The sequence below is a fragment of the Rhamphochromis sp. 'chilingali' genome (genome assembly GCF_963969265.1).
Source record: "Rhamphochromis sp. 'chilingali' genome assembly, chromosome: 22".
Classification (NCBI taxonomy): domain Eukaryota; kingdom Metazoa; phylum Chordata; class Actinopteri; order Cichliformes; family Cichlidae; genus Rhamphochromis; species Rhamphochromis sp. 'chilingali'.
In genome coordinates, this window is record NC_137950.1 from 2368730 (window position 1) to 2386839 (window position 18110).

Consider the following 18110-nt stretch of genomic DNA (forward strand, 5'->3'; position numbering starts at 1 on the left):
AACACATTCCAGTCGTGAGGAAGACAGTTGCTAAACTTGGCTAACTATAAACCCCAGAGGTGGTACTCACTGCAGAGCTGCTCGTGTCCTGGAGGAGCTCACCTCTTAATCCTGATATTACGCTTACCAAAATAATTTTGGCTTTAAATCTCCATCAGTATACTTAGTACGGAGAGAACCGCCAGCAGGAGGCGCCAATGTACGGAGACTTGTAGCCGCTCACCGTGCGGAACCTTCCCGTCTGTTTTTGTTTGCACCCGTTTGGCTAGAACGTGACTCTTTCATATACTTCCGGGCCGGAGGTCACAATTCACACGTGAAAACGAAGAAAAGCGGGTGTTAACGTGGAGTGGATTACAACTGGTTTAATTTAAGGTAGTAGCACTTGTGCTTTGTATTTCTCCCGCACATTTCATATAAACACGCAGGTTTAGCAGAGACGCCGGCCGCAGTGTTTGGTCCTCCAGGCTGACAGACATGTTTTCAACAAAGGCAAATTCCGCTCACAGAGCGAACCTGTCGGCCTGTAAAGTACCTGAGTCATATCGGTTTTCTCAAGGAAGTATCCCACTGGATGGAGGCAGGGGTTGTCTTTGTAGTGTCGCTTTTTGAGGGGACATTTTCCATATCTTAGACAAACTGGGTCCTTCTGATGTTGTGGCTTCTGTTAATATTAGAGCCAAAATGTGTATTAGTGTCCTCTCGCGTTTTCCAACATGGATTTGAAAACAGCACGAGGATTTATGAATGCCTTTGTGTATCTAGAGAAAGTGTTTACTTCTGAGAGGACAGGGGAGGAAGATGAAGAGCTGAGGAAGCCAGCTCTAGGTGACTGGGAGTGTGTGTGTGTGTGTGTGTGTGTGTGTGTGTGTGTGTGTTAATACTTGGAGTACAGTCAACTACTCCTGTGTGTATTAAGTCTGTTTATTTGTGAAAATATACTTAAGTAAAAAGTGTAAATAATGAGGTGAAATTTAATTCAGTTGACTGAAGTTCTGTGGTTCAGTAGAGGTAAACATACATGTTTATTTGAATGTTATATCACTTTATACCTGCTTCTCCACTAAAATTCATCCCAGAAACAAATATTTCCTGTAAAAGTTAATACATGATGCATAATGAAGGTGATGAATGTCAAGTCTTTTGACTCCACGAAATTTGGCTGAAAGGTTTAGTTATGTGGGGGAAAATCCTAAGATGTGATCATTTTGAATGCTCGAATAAAAGCAAAGGGTCAACTAATATATCATAGATTCCTTGTATTGTATTATGCCGTGTCATAACTGTCCTAAGTATCATGAAAAAGCAAAAGAGTTGTACATACATGTCATATAACTGAAAAATCAAATCAAAATGTTTTCATATTAATTCATATTAATTCTTTTTTTCGTCACGTTGATGACGCCTGTCCATACCTATAAATTGAGTGGAACCTGTTCTCTGTCCACAGATTCCAGTCAAACTGCATGTGAACAGTGTGTGTAGTAGACAGGATGGATGGGAAAGTTAAGAAGCAGAAGCAGCATCAGCAGAAGCACAGTGGCCCAAAGGCAGAGAAGAAGAAGCTAAAGAAACAAAATGGCTCAACAGAGGAGGATGAACGCAAACGCAACCCCAAAGCATTTGCAGTTCAATCTGCGGTCCGCATGGCCAAAACCTTCCACAGGTCAGTGTTGTGCATTACATAATAAGATGAGTCAAGTTCATGTCTTCAGACTGTGTTGGTGTTTATTTTTGTTTGTTCCTCAAAAAGGGCCCAGGACATAAAAACCAAAAAACACCACGTGCCTGTTGTAGACCGGACTCCCCTGGAACCGCCTCCAATTGTGATTGTCGTTGTTGGCCCCCCTAAGGTCGGGAAAAGCACCCTGATCCGCTGCCTGATCAAAAACTTCACCCGGCAGAAGCTCACAGACATATGTGGACCTGTAACTATCGTTTCTGGTGAGCGCCCAACTCCTGAAACACAAACTTAAACCTGACACAACACAGTCAGACAAGTACTGAACACACCTCCACTGCTAGAGTCCAGTGATGGTGTGCTGTGCACCACTGCATCCGTAGAAAGTGTAATCGCGGCTTTAGCACAACCTTCATTAAAACTTCAGCAAAGGGCCTTAAAAGAGGTTTTGGCCTTGGTGAAACAATAAATACGCAGCCACAAAAACATTTAAATACACAGTAACAAATCTTTTTGTATGCGTCCATAATGTTACTTTATTTATTTGTATGTGTGCGTTTATGTTAATTGGTTATTTTGTGCTGCTCCAGGCAAGAAGCGTCGGCTGACTTTCATGGAGTGTAACAATGACATAAACTCAATGATCGACCTTGCAAAGGTGGCTGACCTGGTAAGTGTTTCAAAAGAGTAAACTGATACGTTAAATCTGCCTTTATTGGGTGAGAAAAACACGAATGTCATAACTCGCCAACAAATGGGGGGTCGGCCGTGGCTGCAGAGGTCGATCAGCTCATTTATTAATCAGAAAGCTGGTGTTTCGCTCCTGTGATGCTCCAATCTGCACACCAAAGATAGTGTTTCCAATGAATCCAGTGTTAGTTTCAATGGTGACTAATATGAAAAACCATGTAGCTCAATAAATAACTACAGTATCACTGAACAAAAGGTAACCTCTGCAAAATGAAGAGCTCAATAAATGAAATTCTAAATATGATTCAATAAACAGCTTAAATCTAAAACAGATAAAGGTGCTGTGATGTGAGATGTCCTCGTGTTAGCAGTGCTGACATAGATGGTAAAGAGAGTGCTGAGCTACAGCTGTGGTCACACGTTTACAGATACTCGTTAATGTTGTGGTCATTCTGGGCTTTTAAATATTTCTTTGAACTGTTCTGTGGAAATAACTGGAATAATAATACAGCATACGTTTCATTTTAGATTGTTTCTGATCTACACGGGCTCATATACAGCTATCAGTGCTATTGCACCAAGTGGATGGAAAAATGAAGGCAAACGACGTCCCGATTCTTTAACTTCACAGCAAATCAAAAACTAGACGCGCATCAAAACTGGTTTTGAAATGGGAAGCATGCTAATGCTGAGCTTCTGCCCCCTCAGAGCTCCAGCTGCTACCCTAAGGAGGATTGGGGGCTCTGGTTAAAAGCCAGGTCCACAACCCTTTGTGTGTTGGAGACAATCCAACATAAACTTGCACACCCAGTTTATAAAATAACAGTTCAAAGAAGTTATTAAAAATGAGCAGGACATTCGTGACTTCTGACTGGAAGTTGTAAAATGAATAAAACGATAGAAATGCTTTGTCTCCAGGTTTTGATGCTGATTGATGCCAGCTTTGGCTTTGAGATGGAGACGTTTGAGTTTCTCAATATCTGTCAAGTACACGGTTTCCCTCGTATCATGGGCGTGCTGACTCATCTGGATGCATTCAAGAACAACAAGACTCTGAGAAAGACAAAGAAAAACCTCAAACATCGCTTCTGGACTGAGGTGTACCAGGTAAACCCACGTCTGTACTCCTGGAAAAAAGTTGCACATTGATGTAAAACCTTGTATGTCTGTGACAACATTGTGACCTGTTGTGCCTCAACCACCAGGGGGCCAAACTGTTTTATCTGTCTGGCATGGTGTATGGTGAGTATCAGAACCAGGAGGTGAAGAACCTCGGCCGCTTCATCTCCGTCATGAAGTTTCGTCCTCTGGTGTGGCAGACATCCCATCCCTACATCCTGGCTGACCGGTGAGTGCTTACGACTGTTCAGTTGTCTGTAGCTTCCTTAATGCTCAGCCTAAAGTCGTGTTTGTACCAGTAACTCAAACTTGGTAAATACACATGATTGCATTAAGATGGAGCCGTACATTTTCATTTACAAGGTGCTGAAGAATCATTCAGTCTAACGTTAACGACAAGCTTTCTGCAGAGGTGATCTGGTGAGACACCTTCCACATATTATCAGAGAACAGGGGTTACAAGAGTAAAGGTTTCTCAGTGTTTTGCTCTACAGATGCGCACACTCCCAGTTTGCCACATAAGCTAATCTGAAATACTGACTGTTAATGTAGGAGGACAGTGTTTCACTGATGCAAGAGCAAGCAACAGCATCATCTTCATCTTAGAATTCAAATGGTGGCTGAGAAACTGCCTCTAATACCAGGGATGACTCCCACAGAGGGACACGCTTAGCTGTGAGCCTCCTTTGACCAAGTAACAGACTAGAAGGTGTCGACTCACACGGCGTGCTGAAATGGCTCAGAGAGCACTGAGATGCATTTTGCATTTAAAAGGGTGCACGCAGAGCCCGGTCAGTGGGGCTTCCTGCTCCCTCACAAGAAGTAAATCAGTCACTGAGCATCCTCTCAGGCAGACAGTTGAGCTTGTAGTCCAAACCTGGCCCTGTGCACCAGGCAGCTGTGGTAGAACAGTTTGTATGCTAATCGTCACCGGATTAACCAATGCCTGTACTCCACCAGTCAAGCACCACCTAATGTGTGTGGTACTGTTACAACAAAGCAGCAAAGAGTGTCATGGTGGCATTTGTATGCGACACGAACAACAAACACAACGAAGGATGGCGTTGAGGCGATGATATACCAGCTGCTCAACGTGTAGCTTGTTGTTGGACCAGTGTTTTTTAATCCGGTCTGGTCAGCCGTGCAGTCAGAGTGATGATCTGAGTGCTGCTAAACACAGTTTGCTTTTCCCTGACGTGCTCTGTGGGCTCCTTTGGTTCATGTGCTGCTTCTGTTTATTGAATATTTTTTATCAGGGTTGTTTCAGGTGTTAAATTATATGTAATATAGTAAAGTATGACTATGTGTAAGCTGAGGCAGGAGGGGGTGTAGTAGGAAATGCACAATGTATCACACACTGCTGCACCTGTAAGGAAAAAACAAAAGGAATGGAGAAAGGTGTGTGTGTGTGTGTGTGTGTGTGTGTGTGTGTGTGCGTGCGTGTGCGTGCGTGCGTGCGTGCGTGCGTGTGCGTGCGTGTGCGTCTGTGTGTGTCTGTGTGTGTGCGTGCGTGCGTGCGTGAGAGAAAGAGAGAGAGAGACTTTGTCACTTGCAAATGAAGGCCACACATCACTGCAACATCTGTGCGCCCATCCCAGCCATAGAAGGCAGGATGGGGCGCCTACGTACGGTTGGGCGATTGTACGAATATATCAACGATAGGCTGAGCCTTTCACTTTAACACCGTCAACGCATCACCTGAGGACGCCTCGGACAGAACCAAATGGAGAAACCTTTGCCGAAGAGCGGACCCTGCACCAGCGGCAACAACGCCAGGATGAAGAAGAAGGCTGAACCTTTCACTGATCGTTTTTACAAGAGCGATTTATTGATTTATTTGCTGTGAGTAAGTTTGCTAACAGCACCATTTTAACGGCGCCATCTCCCAGCTGTGATTCATTTACTCAAACTCATAAAGGAAGGAGAGGCAGCAGCCTCTGTTCAGAAAAATACACTAACCGTGTTTACAGGCCGTTCCAGTGTTTATCTGTCTGACACTCGACCAAACAACAGATACAAAGTTAAACAAAAAGCAAGCTAAAAAATCCAAATGTTTCCTCCAGCGAGCATAAAAAAATCTCCCACGTAACGTTAAGTCTTTTGTGAGCTTTGGCGTGTCTCAAATAAATAAATAATCCAAGAAGTAGCTTTAAACAAACAAGAAAGGAAGGTAAAATATTCCCTCCAAGTGAAACGTCTGAGTTCTAAACGCACAAATCAGTCCGTGCATGATTACGGTGCTCTGCCCATCAGAGCGTCTACGCCTGCACGAATATGTCGCCCATCGTCATTTATTGAACTGACATTTGTTGGTTGGAAAATTTCTACATATCGCCCAACCTTAGCCTACGAGAACCAGAGACAACAGGCAGCTGACGCCGCCACAGGCCGGCCACCCCAGCACGAGCCCCAGGCAGCCAACCCAAACCTCCTTGACCATGACCGACAGGAGCCAAGGCTCAGCAATACACACAGACCTAACCCTAACCCCCCCAAAGACCCTCACAGCTTTGAAAACAGGCCGAGTGTGTCATGGTTCAGAAGGTTATTAAGAAGGTTACCGTGTTGGTTTATCAAAGATGATCACATTTAGTGTGTGTACATGTTTAAAGAGATGTTTCTTTAAGCGACTGTTTGGGGTTTTGTGAACTCAGTCTTTGCTCTTGTCTTACTCTCCTCAGTATTGAGGACTTGACCGACCCCGAGAGGCTCAGAACAGACCCCAAGTGTGATCGGACTGTGTCCTTGTATGGCTACCTCAGAGGGACACATTTGAAAAACAAAGGCCAGGTCCATATACCAGGTACACAGACGGAGCGCTTTGCAGCAGACTGACAGTATGAAACAAAGCCATGAAAGCACTGGAGTGATGTGCTGTGTGTTGTCCCGTCTGTAGGTGTAGGAGACTTTCAGATGTCAGACGCCAACTTCCTGCCAGACCCGTGTCCGCTGCCTGGTACTCAGAAGAAGAGGGCCTTGAATGAGAAGGAGCGTCTGCTCTACGCACCCATGGCCGGGGTCGGAGGGGTCGTGTATGACAAAGATGCCGTTTACATCGACCTCCCAGCCAACCACGTCAAACAGCTGCAGGTATTCCCGAGATGGCAGTGTGTAGCTTGCATCTAAACGGTGTGAAGTGCATTTGTAAAATGTTGGCCCAGGATTCAAGGGTTGAAGTAATGCTTCGAACCCTGTTGCAGGAGGAAGTGCGGCCTACCACAGAGCTGGTCCAGTCCCTCATAGAAACACATGTCACTCTAGACGCCAAGATGGCTGCCAGTAAGGTCTCGCTCTTCAGTGGCTCTGCTGGCCTGGACCCCACAGACATCAGCGAGCAGAGTGGGTAAGACATCATAAAGTTCTCCATGACAGCTGTAAGTGTGGTGATGCAGTGTGAGCCGGAGCTATCAGCTAGCTGGCTAACAAGCCATGTTCATAAACCGTACAGGTACAACACAGACACACACGTCTGCTGAGGCGCACAAAGTAACAGGCGATCGATTGTTTGAAAAAGATTGTGTAACAGATATTTGTCCTGTTTGTGTTAGAGTGCAGGAGGGACTTCGAGAGATACATGTCTGGGATGCACACACACAAACACAGAGGAGGAAGGTGGTCTTCACTGGGTTGGAGGAGGAGGAGGATGACGTTAGTGGGTCCAGCAGTGATGAGGATGATGATGGCAGTGACCAGGAGAACCAGGAAGAGGAAGATGATTTGTCCACATTTCTCAAAGAGGTGAGAGATAAATCTGAAAAAGCCACCAAAGGCAGCACTCCCCCGGTAAAGAAACGGAAGCTGGAGGAGATGAAAGGAGAGGAGGAGGTGATCGCAGAGGCACCAGCGTTTGCAGACAGCGAGGATGAGCTGGAGAGGGGCGAGGCGGACAGCGAAGGAGAAGGCGAGGCCGAGAGAGCCGGAGACTCTGGGCACTGTTCTAAAGAGTCAGAGGAAGACAGTGATGATGAGGAGGATGGAGATGAAGACGATGAGTCGATGGAAGAGGAGATTGGTGCCGATGACAGTGATGAAGAGGAGGAGCAGGGTAAGTACCACACGACTCATTCAGGTTTATTTACATTTAGTTTATGTTCAATTTTATGCTAAAAAACAAACTGTTGTCCTTCCTGGTTGTGATCTGTCTGTAGGGACGTTCAAGTGGAAGGAGGGCCTGCAGCAGAAAGCATCAGCAGCATTTCTGCGGCATCAGGAAGCTGCCCCCAACCTGAGGAAGCTGGTTTATGGTTCAGGTATCCTGTTTGTTTCATCAGTAACAACCAATAATGTTTGTGTATGACAGGTATAAAACAAACAAACTCACACTTCACTGGATTCATCAGGATTAAATTATTTTTCATGAAAATTAATTTCTGATCATTGATCATTGACGCCAGCGTTAGTTACTGTTGCCATTGGCCCGGTGAAGCATGGTAATGTTGACAGTAGGTCATCAGTCCTCCATAACTACTCAGCGATATGTTTGCATCACATACGCGAGGATGTGATCTTGACAAGCGCTGCTGATCCTTGTTTTGCAGCGGTGGAGGCGGAAGATTCTGAGGAGGAGGAGGAGGAGCTTGGCGGACTGTTTCGAGTTAATCGCCCGCAGAAAAGCAAAAAAGTTCAGGCCGACGCTTTAGACTGCTCCCATTTCAACCCCGACATTTCCCACAATTGGGAATTAGAAGAGGTCCGGTATTTTCCAACAGAACTCCGACTCAAGAGCAGCTGATGTTGTCAAGAATATTAGAATAAGTCGGTCTGTTTTCTTTTTCAGATGTTGAACTCAATCAGGGATTGTTTTGTGACGGGTCAATGGGAAGAAGGCCAGGATGCTGCAACGCTGCTCAAAGAAGACGGTAAGAGTTCAGGGGGAGGAGCGTTTTGTTCGCTGTATTCAGAGCTGGTCGAAAACACCTGAGTTCAGTTATGTGCAGTAGTAATGTGACAGTGACTGATTACAAAGACTTTCAGCTAAGAGCAGATTTGTCACCATGCATCATAAGTACTCTGTTCTCTTATATGTAGAGGAGCTCTACGGTGACTTTGAAGATTTGGAAACAGGAAAAGTTCACAAAGGCACGACTGGGGAGCAGGATCAGGCCGAGGTACGTGACTCAGAATACAGCGTGGTATCAATGTGGTGGATGGGAATGAAAAATAATCAGCAACAGTTGCTTAATCTGGGCAGACACTGCGTTTTCTTTCAGTCGCGTTATTCAGCTTCTGCTCAAACTGCACGATTGGCTCGCAGGGGTTAGAAGTTAGTAGGTCACGATGCAGGGTCACACTATACGGCTCTGATCGACCTGAGTGCTCACACTGAGCCTCCGTAACATGAAGGTTATAACAGACAATCTGTCGCTCGCTCTCCCTGTCTTTCACTCACACAGACACACCACCACCATCAACTTTGCTAAATTGCTAATGAAAAACATGATCAGGCAGCTGTGACTGAGCAGCATGTAAATCCAACTATTTTCATGGTTGTTGTGGTCGTGATAATTCTGTGAGGCCACATTGAAAAGGCTCGGATGAGCTTTCCAAAGTTCTACAAGTTGTGCCTCCATCGCTTGTGTCCAGATCACACGCTGCACCGCCGTGCTGCGCCGTCTTTTTCACCGACATGTGTTTGCGCGTGCACAGCGTGAGCAGCGACAGCCTCACGACCAAGCGATTGATGATGGGGAGCTGGTCGTGAGGTGTTAATCGCTCCTCGTTACCCCACGTATACTACACGATGAAGGCCAAACTCAGACCGATCACCAAAGCGGTCGCACGGCTGAAAAATCGGCTCAAAATGAGCCAAAAATCGCAGAGTGTAAGCCCAGCATTACTGAGTACGCCCGGGGGGGGGGGGCACATATCTACAAACCCATCCCAAAAATGTAACAAAGGTTATTTGTCACGCACACTTTTTTTTACCGTTAGAAAAGTGAAAGTGATGAAGATGAAACTGACGATGAAGACCAACAGGTGAAGATGGATGATGAGGAGGTGCAGAAGAACAAGCGCCTTGAAAAGAAACGCAGACTGAAGGAGCGCTTCGACACGGAGTACGACGATGGTGACGCCACGTACTTCGACGATCTGAAGGAGGAGATGCAGAAGCAGGCGGAGGTAGACTGTCCATCAGTCTGACGTTCACATTTAAGACTCTGTTTATGTCTCATATTCTTCCACTGTTTGTTCAGCTGAACAGAGCTGAGTTTGAAGACATGGACGATGAGTCGAGAGTGCAGTATGAAGGCTTCCGGCCAGGAATGTACGTCCGATTAGAAATTTCCTCCTTACCCTGTGAGTTTGTAACGAACTTTGACCCACATTACCCCGTCATCATCGGAGGCCTGGGAACCAGTGAAGGCAATGTAGGATACCTGCAGGTATGTGCTACATTTGCACTTTTCAAAGGTTCTTAATGAAATAAGAATAGAATGATTATTCTTAAAAATATCTGTATATGAATCCATAAATTGTATACATCTTAAAATGTTTTCTTTTGCTTTTTATTAGAGCACAAAACACCTGAAAACATGTAAACAAAGCAGACCCTAAAAAGAAAATAAAAAGAAATGTTCCCGTCCTTTCCAGCCAGCAATCTGTGCAAAGGGAAGAGACCTGATCAAATAAGAGGAACAACAAAGAAGAGAACAAAAGTTCTGCTGTAAAATAAAAATGTAGGGAGTAAAAACATAGTGAAGTACAGATACCTGAAAGTTCTACTTAAGTGCACTAATGAAGTATTTGTACTTTGTTACTTCCCACATCTGTAAATACCCTTATTAAGATATAATGGTTAAATAAGATGTTGTACTCTGTGTATGTCAGATGCGCCTGAAGAAGCACCGCTGGTATGAGCGGATCCTGAAGACACGGGACCCCCTGATCCTGTCCTTGGGTTGGCGCCGCTTCCAGACCATCCCTCTCTATCATATTGAGGATCACAATGGACGCCACCGCCTGCTTAAATACACACCGCAACACATGCACTGTGGAGCCTCGATCTGGGGTGAGCTGCATTCAGAGCATGACTGCGGTTTACACGCAGATTTCACTCTGCGTGTCTCAACTACACTTTGAATGGCTTCACACGATACGTTTATTCAGGCTTCTAATGAGAGTAAGACTTCAGGAAGTAGAAGCACATACCTAACACCAGTTCCAAAAATGTTTGGATGCTGCGTACAGTTTAAATTCAAACTAAATCCAGAGATTTGCTCATTTTAATCACAATAAAAAAAGAAAACGTGTTTTCCTCGTCTCTACAGTGCTAATCATGGCCTGATATTTGTCTTCAAGTGGTTCATTTTCTCAGGTTGAACATGTGATATGTTGAGAATAAAATGTGGGTTTATGACTTTTACATGTCATTGCAGCTGCCCGCCTCCCTGTGGTAGCTTACACTGAACGTTTAGTATTTAAGTCTGTTGCAGTATAGCTCTGTGTACACAGGTGTGTCTCAGTGTGTGTCAAAGTTTACGTCTCTGCGATGTTTACATTGATGAAATAAATTCTAACCTTTGTTTCTCTGCAGGTCCCATCACTCCACAGGGCACCGGCTTTCTGGCTGTTCAGTCAGTATCAGGAGTTAAAGTGAGTGTTTACCTGGAGACAGAGGCTTGTTAGTGTACTTTTGTAAGGTGGCATCAAGTCTGGTCATGTAATTCTTTTAATGTAAAGTACTCTCATTGAATCTCAAAGTCCTGTTTTGTGTTTCTGTGAAGGCTAATTTCCGCATTGCAGCCACAGGAGTCGTCCTGGACCTGGATAAATCAGTCACTATTGTGAAGAAGCTCAAACTAATTGGTTACCCTTATAAGATCTTCCAAAACACCTGCTTCATCAAGGTACGCTACATCTGAAGCTCACTTTATGTCAGCATGTAAATAGACTAATTACCTAAAAACACTTAGAGAAACATCATTTACTGGGTCACCAAAGAGTCGATAAGCAAAGTCATACTTTTCCGAGCAGTGAGTGGAAGACGCTCGTCACTGTTTACTCCGTGTGTAGCTGTAGGAGGAAGCATGTTCATGTTTGTGCTGTTCGTTTAAAAGGCAGGAGATGAAGGTGATTGTGTAATGCTGACGGTTTGCTCCCTCTCTCCACAGGGCATGTTTAACACGGTGCTGGAGGTGGCTAAATTTGAAGGTGCTTCTATACGAACGGTGTCGGGGGTCAGAGGTCAGATAAAGAAGGCGCTGTCGACTCCTCCGGGAGCTTTCAGAGCCACGTTTGAGGACCGCCTGCTTATGAGTGGTGACTGTTTTTGCTGACTTTACTGTTAGTTTATAAATACTATGTGTCCCTGCAGCTCTTACATTGTATTAAGGCTTTAAACCAGTTAAACCCTCCTATAGGAAGGACAAAGAGTTGTTGCCAGTTCCTAGGAAATAAAAATAATGCAGATTATAATCTCGTAAATTGATCAAATCCAAATGATTAATTAACTTATGTTTCAGTGATGTGTGTCTACCACTCCGTGTCTTAGTGTCGGTGTTTGTTCTGCAGATATTGTGTTCCTGCGCTCCTGGTATCCAGTCAGTATTCCTCAGCTTTACAACCCCGTCACCTCACTGCTGCTGCCTGTTGGCCAGAAGGACAGCTGGTCGGGCATGAGGACCGTGGGGCAGCTCAAACATGACCTGGGAGTCCGTAACAAGCCCAGCATTGACTCGCTGTACAAGGTAGACTCAGCCTGATGACCACTCTAAAGTGCACAAGTGAAGAACAGATAGAAACAGAGATCTGCTCCCTGAAACACTGAAACTGCAACCCTGTTTCCCAGGAAGTGCTGGGATCACCGTATCACGTTTAAATGAAGAGGGAAGCATTTAGAGGCTTTATTTAACTGATAATCGTACAAAAAACAAACAAAGCATCAATGTTGAAGGTGTCGTTCCACTCTTTTCCACCTGAGGACCGTGGCCTCAGACTTGGAGGTGCTATTTCAGTGTGCCAGTGTGCCTTTGAATATGAAACTAATAGAACTGCAATAAGACGTAAAAAGCTCAAACTGTCCTTTTAATGAAGAGAGCACAACATTTGTGATCAGATCAGTTTGTTGTTGAATTGTTTTGCATCACAGAAAAGGTAAACGTGGCACTTGTTCAGAAATATATATGAACTGTAGAGGAACCTGTAGTATGCAAACCTTTGCTCTTTAACTGTTCGGTGATGTGTGAACCAGTACCAAATCCTGGCTGTGTAGTGTTTGTCATTGTCATCATCTCTTCTGTCTTTGTGTGTACCCTCACTTGTCATCGTACACCTTCACTAACCGATACCCTGAAATACATTCCTTTACCTTCTAGCCAATAACCCGAGCCCCAAGGCACTTCAACCCACTCCACATCCCCAAGGAGCTGCAGAAGGCCCTCCCCTTTAAAAGCAAACCCAAACTACTGCAACCCAAAGGAAAGGTGCCCAGAGACCTGAAGAGAGCCAGTGTGATACGCGAGCCCCATGAGAGGAAGGTGAGCACAACCTGACTTTACGGTATGAGTGCTGCAGCTCGTTAAGAATTTGTGGTCCCAACACAGTAAGTGATAGTCTTAGTGTAGGTGGAGAGGAAACAGAGCCTAGCTGAATGTCCAGGTTTTCATATATACTGAGAACATGAAGCTGCCAAACCAGAGAGAGCTGTGGTGCCAGATTAATCACTGATCTGACAGCGTTGCAATGATTGACAGAAACGATGCAGCACAACACCCAGTTTGTTCAGGATGACCCTGTGCTAACTGATCTTTGCTTTGACTTTTCGTGTTGTGGCAGGTGGCGGAGCTGCTACGAGCTCTGAGCACAGTGCATCACTACAAGAAGAAGGTGGCCCAGAGAGCACATCATGCCAAACATAAAGAGTTCCTCCAGCAAAAGGAGAAAGACGAAGAAGCCAAGATGAAGAGAATGAAAGACGCACGAAAAAAACTGTACCGCATCATGGGCCAGAAGGATCAGAAGAAGCAGAGGTCGAGTCTAAAGGGGACGCCACAAGATGACTGACTGTTTAGAGCCACGAGGACCTTATCCCATCCCTGCAGACTCGAACTGATCTTTGCTTAAATTAAAATTGTATTTTTCTACTGTACTCATTGAAAAGCCTAATGTACAGGATAGATCATAAAACAAAGATAATAACAAAAACTGCAGCTCCTGGTGGAGCGCTCAGTCATTCTCTCTGTAGGACACACAGCAACTTAACAAAGGATAATTTCAACAATAAGCTCTTTGTTTTCCTTATTGCTTCTCTTCAAAGTTTGGTAGATCAGATGTGCATTACTTCAGAAATTATACAAGAACAATATCTTAAACAAATGTCTTTTTCTGGGGTTGTTACAGTGAAATAAATAAAAACTCACAGCTGAATTTACATTTGAAATGTTGAAGTTGAGTAAAAACCAACGCTCCATAGTGCCACACTATCGTTACAGACTAAGTGGATGTTTAAAGACTTTGGGCGCACATGTGTTTCGTCTTCTTGATTCATTAATCATAAATTTCTTAATTTGTAGAGGCACAAAAATGTAAAATGTCTGCTTGATTATCAGTCTAGCTCTACTCATCATTGTTGAGTCATTTTTTTATTTTGTTTGTGCTACTTTTGAAGCAACATGTGGCTTGTTTATCATTTGCAAGAGGAAATGTGTTTGTATTTACATCCATCTAACAGTGCAGGAGAGGCAGCAGGTAGCTGTGTATGCTGTCCAAAGATTCTTTACAATTTTACACTGAGAAACATTCTTAAAATATTTGACCCATATGAAGTAGTATCTTTTTCAACCGTTTAAATAAGTCCTGTCTGAAGTATGTTCCACATCGTTCACTTGTGAATCACAACATTTAGGAAAACATGGCCCATTCATAACAACCTGGGAGGTTGAGCTTAAAATTATTAACCAATTAAAACAAAGAAAAAACAACGTGGTGCACAAACTCTTCAGATGTCACAGAGCACATGGTGTGCATGACTGTGCTGCCATTAATAAATAACTAAAGACGTGACACACTTAATTTCTTATGAAGCATGAAGACGGAGCGATCTTTATCCAGAAGTGGAAATTATTATTGTGGCCTAAACATCAAAAATTCGAGTGCATGAGGCTGTTAGCTGTGTTGTTGAGCATTAAACTTATTTACAGTGTGTCAGTAAAGGGGAACTTGCACTTCTGGCCCCACGTAGGGCTCGTGGATTTGACAACTTAAGGTTTTGAAAGTGGGGATACGTGCTCCTGGTGAGCATCAGAGTTCTGCTAACGGCTGCCATCTCAGTTCTAAATGTTTTTGGAAGTACGGCTAATGTATAATTCAACCTCTAAGGTACACACAACAAGGCCGGGAAGACGAGGGGATGGTTTACTACAAACTATAAAAACACAATCCTTAATCTTTGATCTTCCTGTCATGGTTGGCTGTGTGGCAGGCAAGCAGAAGTGGTGGGCCCAAAATTGCAGGACTCTTGGAGATGGGAATAAACTGAAAACACAGCTTTATTGCTGGAGGAATGATTCACGAAATAAAACTTACAAAAACAAAACTCTAAACCGAGGTGCTGGAGGACAGGACATTACAAACACACAGCAAGTTGAGGGTACGACGTGACACTGACACAGAGAAACACAGGGCTTAAATACACAGATGGCAGTAATCAAGGGATGAGAGACAGGAGGGGAACACACCTGGGAGAAATCACAGCTGACGAGACAGGGGAAACGTAAACTGAGCACACTCACATACGACACAGACCTTCACAATAAAAGGCAAGGCAAGTTTATTTGTATAGCACAATTCAACAACAAGGTGATTCAAAGTGCTTTACAGAGACATTAGAAACAAAAAATAAAAAGCAGGATTTAAAATTGATTAAAACAAGCAAACAAACAAACTAATTAACAAACAAACAAACAAACAACACAGTATATAAAATCAAAACAGATAAAATCAGAACAGTAGATAAAATCAGTAGTTAAATGTAAGTTTTGAAATTTAAGCTTAAAGTGTGGATTTGGTGCTTTATTCAAATGCAGCTGAGAACAGGTGAGTCTTCAACCTGGATTTAAATAAACTGAGTGTTTCAGCTGATCTGAGGCTTTCTGGGAGTTTGTTCCAGATATAAAAGCTGAATGCAGCTTCTCCGTGTCTGGTTCTGACTCTGGGAACTGATAAAAGACCGGATTCAGATGACCTGAGGGATCTGGATGGTTCATACTGGGTCAGGAGGTCACTGATGTATTTTGGTCCTAAACCATTCAGAGCTTTATAGGCCAGCATCAGAACTTTAAAGTCTATCCTCTGACGGACAGGCAGCCAGTGTAAGGACCTCAGAGCTGGACTGATGTGGTCCACTTTTTTGGTCTTAGTGAGGACTCGAGCAGCAGAGTTCTGAATGAGCTGTAGTTGTCTCACTGATGTTTTAGGTAGACCTGTAAAGATGCTGTTACAGTAATCAAGCCTACTAAAGATGAATGCATGGACTAGTTTTTCCAGGTCCTGTTGAGACATCAGATCTTTTATCCTTGATATATTCTTGAGGTGATAGTAAGCTGACTTTGTTATTGTCTTAATGTGTTTTTCTAAGTTTAGGTCTGCATCCATCACTACACCCAAATTTCTCGCCTGGTTTGTGGTTTTTAGATGTATAGATTGAAGTTCTCTGGTGACCTGTAATCGTTTTTCTTTGGCGCCAAAGACTATTACCTCAGTTTTGTTTTTGTTTAGCTGGAGAAAATTGTGGCACAACCAGTCATTGATTTCCTCAATGCATTTACCAAGAGCCTGTACAGGGCCTCGGTCTCCTGGTGACATTGTGATATATATTTGTGTGTCATCTGCATAGCTGTGGTAGTTTATTTTGTTGTTGTTTATAATCTGTTCCAGTGGGAGCATGTAAATGTTAAACAGAAGGGGTCCCAAGATGGAACCTTGGGGAACTCCACATGTGATGCTTGTCTGTTCAGATGTGAAGTTACCTATTGATACAAAGTATTTCCTGTTTTCTACGTATGTTTTGAACCAGTTTAGTACAGTTCCTGAAAGACCTGCCCAGTTCTCCAGTCGTTTGAGTAATATGTTGTGGTCAACTGTATCAAATGCTGCACTGAGATCCAGTAAAACTAGGACTGACATTTTTCCACTGTCTGTATTCAGACATATGTCATTAAACACTTTGGTCAGAGCGGTTTCAGTGCTGTGGTTCTGTCTAAAACCTGACTGGAAGGCATCATAGCAATTATTCTGTGTTAAGAAGTAACTGAGCTGTTGACAAACTGCTTTTTCAATGATCTTACTTAAAAACGGGAGATTTGAGATCGGCCTGTAGTTGTTCATTTGTGTCTTGTCAAGATTGTCCTTTTTCAGTATAGGTTTGATTACAGCAGTTTTTAGTGATTCTGGAAACACACCTGATAATAAAGAAAAGTTGACGATCTGTAACAGGTCTGACTCTAAAGTCTTTGAGACCTTTTTGAAAAAACTTGTTGGCAGGACATCTAAACAGCAGGAGGAGGAGTTCAGTTGACCTAAGATGTCCTCCAGGTCTTTGCTGTTAATAGGTTGAAACTGTTTCATGGTGTTTAAACAGTTTTTTGGTGGACACAGTACATATCCTGGATATGCTGTTGATGTACCAATTGCTTGTCTAATTTTTTGGATTTTTTCAGTGAAGAATTTGGCAAAGTCATTGCAGGCCATGGTCGAATGAAGTTCAGCTGCCACTGGCACAGGAGGGTTTGTTAGCCTGTCAACTGTAGAAAATAAGACCCGAGCATTATGGCTGTTTTTAGTGATGATGTCAGAGAAGTAGGACCTCCTTGCACTCCTCAGTTGTAAATTATAATTGTGAAGTTTCTCTTTATAGATGTCATAATGAACCTGGAGGTTTGTTTTTCTCCATCTGCGCTCAGCTTTCCTACACTCTCTTTTTTCTTTTTTCACCAGTGTGGAGTTTCTCCATGGAGACTTTTTCCTTCCAGAGATAACCTTCACCTTAATGGGAGCAATAGTGTCCATTACATTTAACATGTTAGCATTGAAGCTATTGACGAGCTCATTGACTGACCCTCTGGACAGGTCAGGTGTTAATGGGAAGACCTGGTTAAAGATCTCACTACTGTCTTCAGTTATACACCGTTTTGTGATCACTGCTGTTGATATATTTGTGTGGGCTGAGATTTTACTTTCAAAGAAAACACAGTAATGATCAGACACGCCCACATCAGACACAGTAACCTTTGAAATGCTCAGGCCTTTGGAGATCAGTAGGTCAAGAGTGTGTCCTCTATTATGTGTGGCCTCTGTTACATGCTGAGTCAGCCCAAAGTTGCCCAGAGTGTTACTCAGGTCTTTAGTCCCTTTGTCCTGAGGGTTGTCCACATGAATGTTAAAATCCCCAACAATAATTACACAGTCGAAATCAACACAGATCACAGACAGCAGTTCACTGAGGTCATTAAAAAAGTCTGTGCAGTATTTGGGAGGCCTGTAAACATTAAGAAACACAACTTTGGATGGGGCCTTCAGCTGTAAAGCCACATATTCAAAAGACTGAAAACTTCCAGGAGATAGCTGCTTACATTGAAATGATTCATTAAATAAGACAGCAACCCCTCCTCCTCTCCTGCTCGCC

At 43.6% G+C, this 18110-nt stretch overlaps 1 protein-coding gene across 1 annotated transcript; it reads left to right on the forward strand.

Annotated features, from left to right (window-relative positions):
- Positions 1–265: 265 nt before the first annotated feature.
- bms1 (BMS1 ribosome biogenesis factor) lies at positions 266–13859 on the forward strand. Its single transcript, XM_080873459.1, has 23 exons — positions 266–375; positions 1451–1666; positions 1754–1944; positions 2272–2351; positions 3290–3478; positions 3577–3719; positions 6172–6293; positions 6387–6580; positions 6691–6833; positions 7039–7535; positions 7639–7740; positions 8029–8180; positions 8268–8349; positions 8519–8598; positions 9422–9610; positions 9685–9873; positions 10319–10499; positions 11025–11083; positions 11215–11337; positions 11602–11749; positions 12002–12177; positions 12805–12966; positions 13265–13859. The coding sequence occupies exons 2-23, from the start codon at positions 1494–1496 to the stop codon at positions 13490–13492; spliced, it is 3603 nt and encodes a 1200-aa protein (XP_080729585.1). The 5' UTR covers positions 266–375; positions 1451–1493; the 3' UTR covers positions 13493–13859.
- The last annotated feature ends 4251 nt before the right edge of the window (positions 13860–18110 follow it).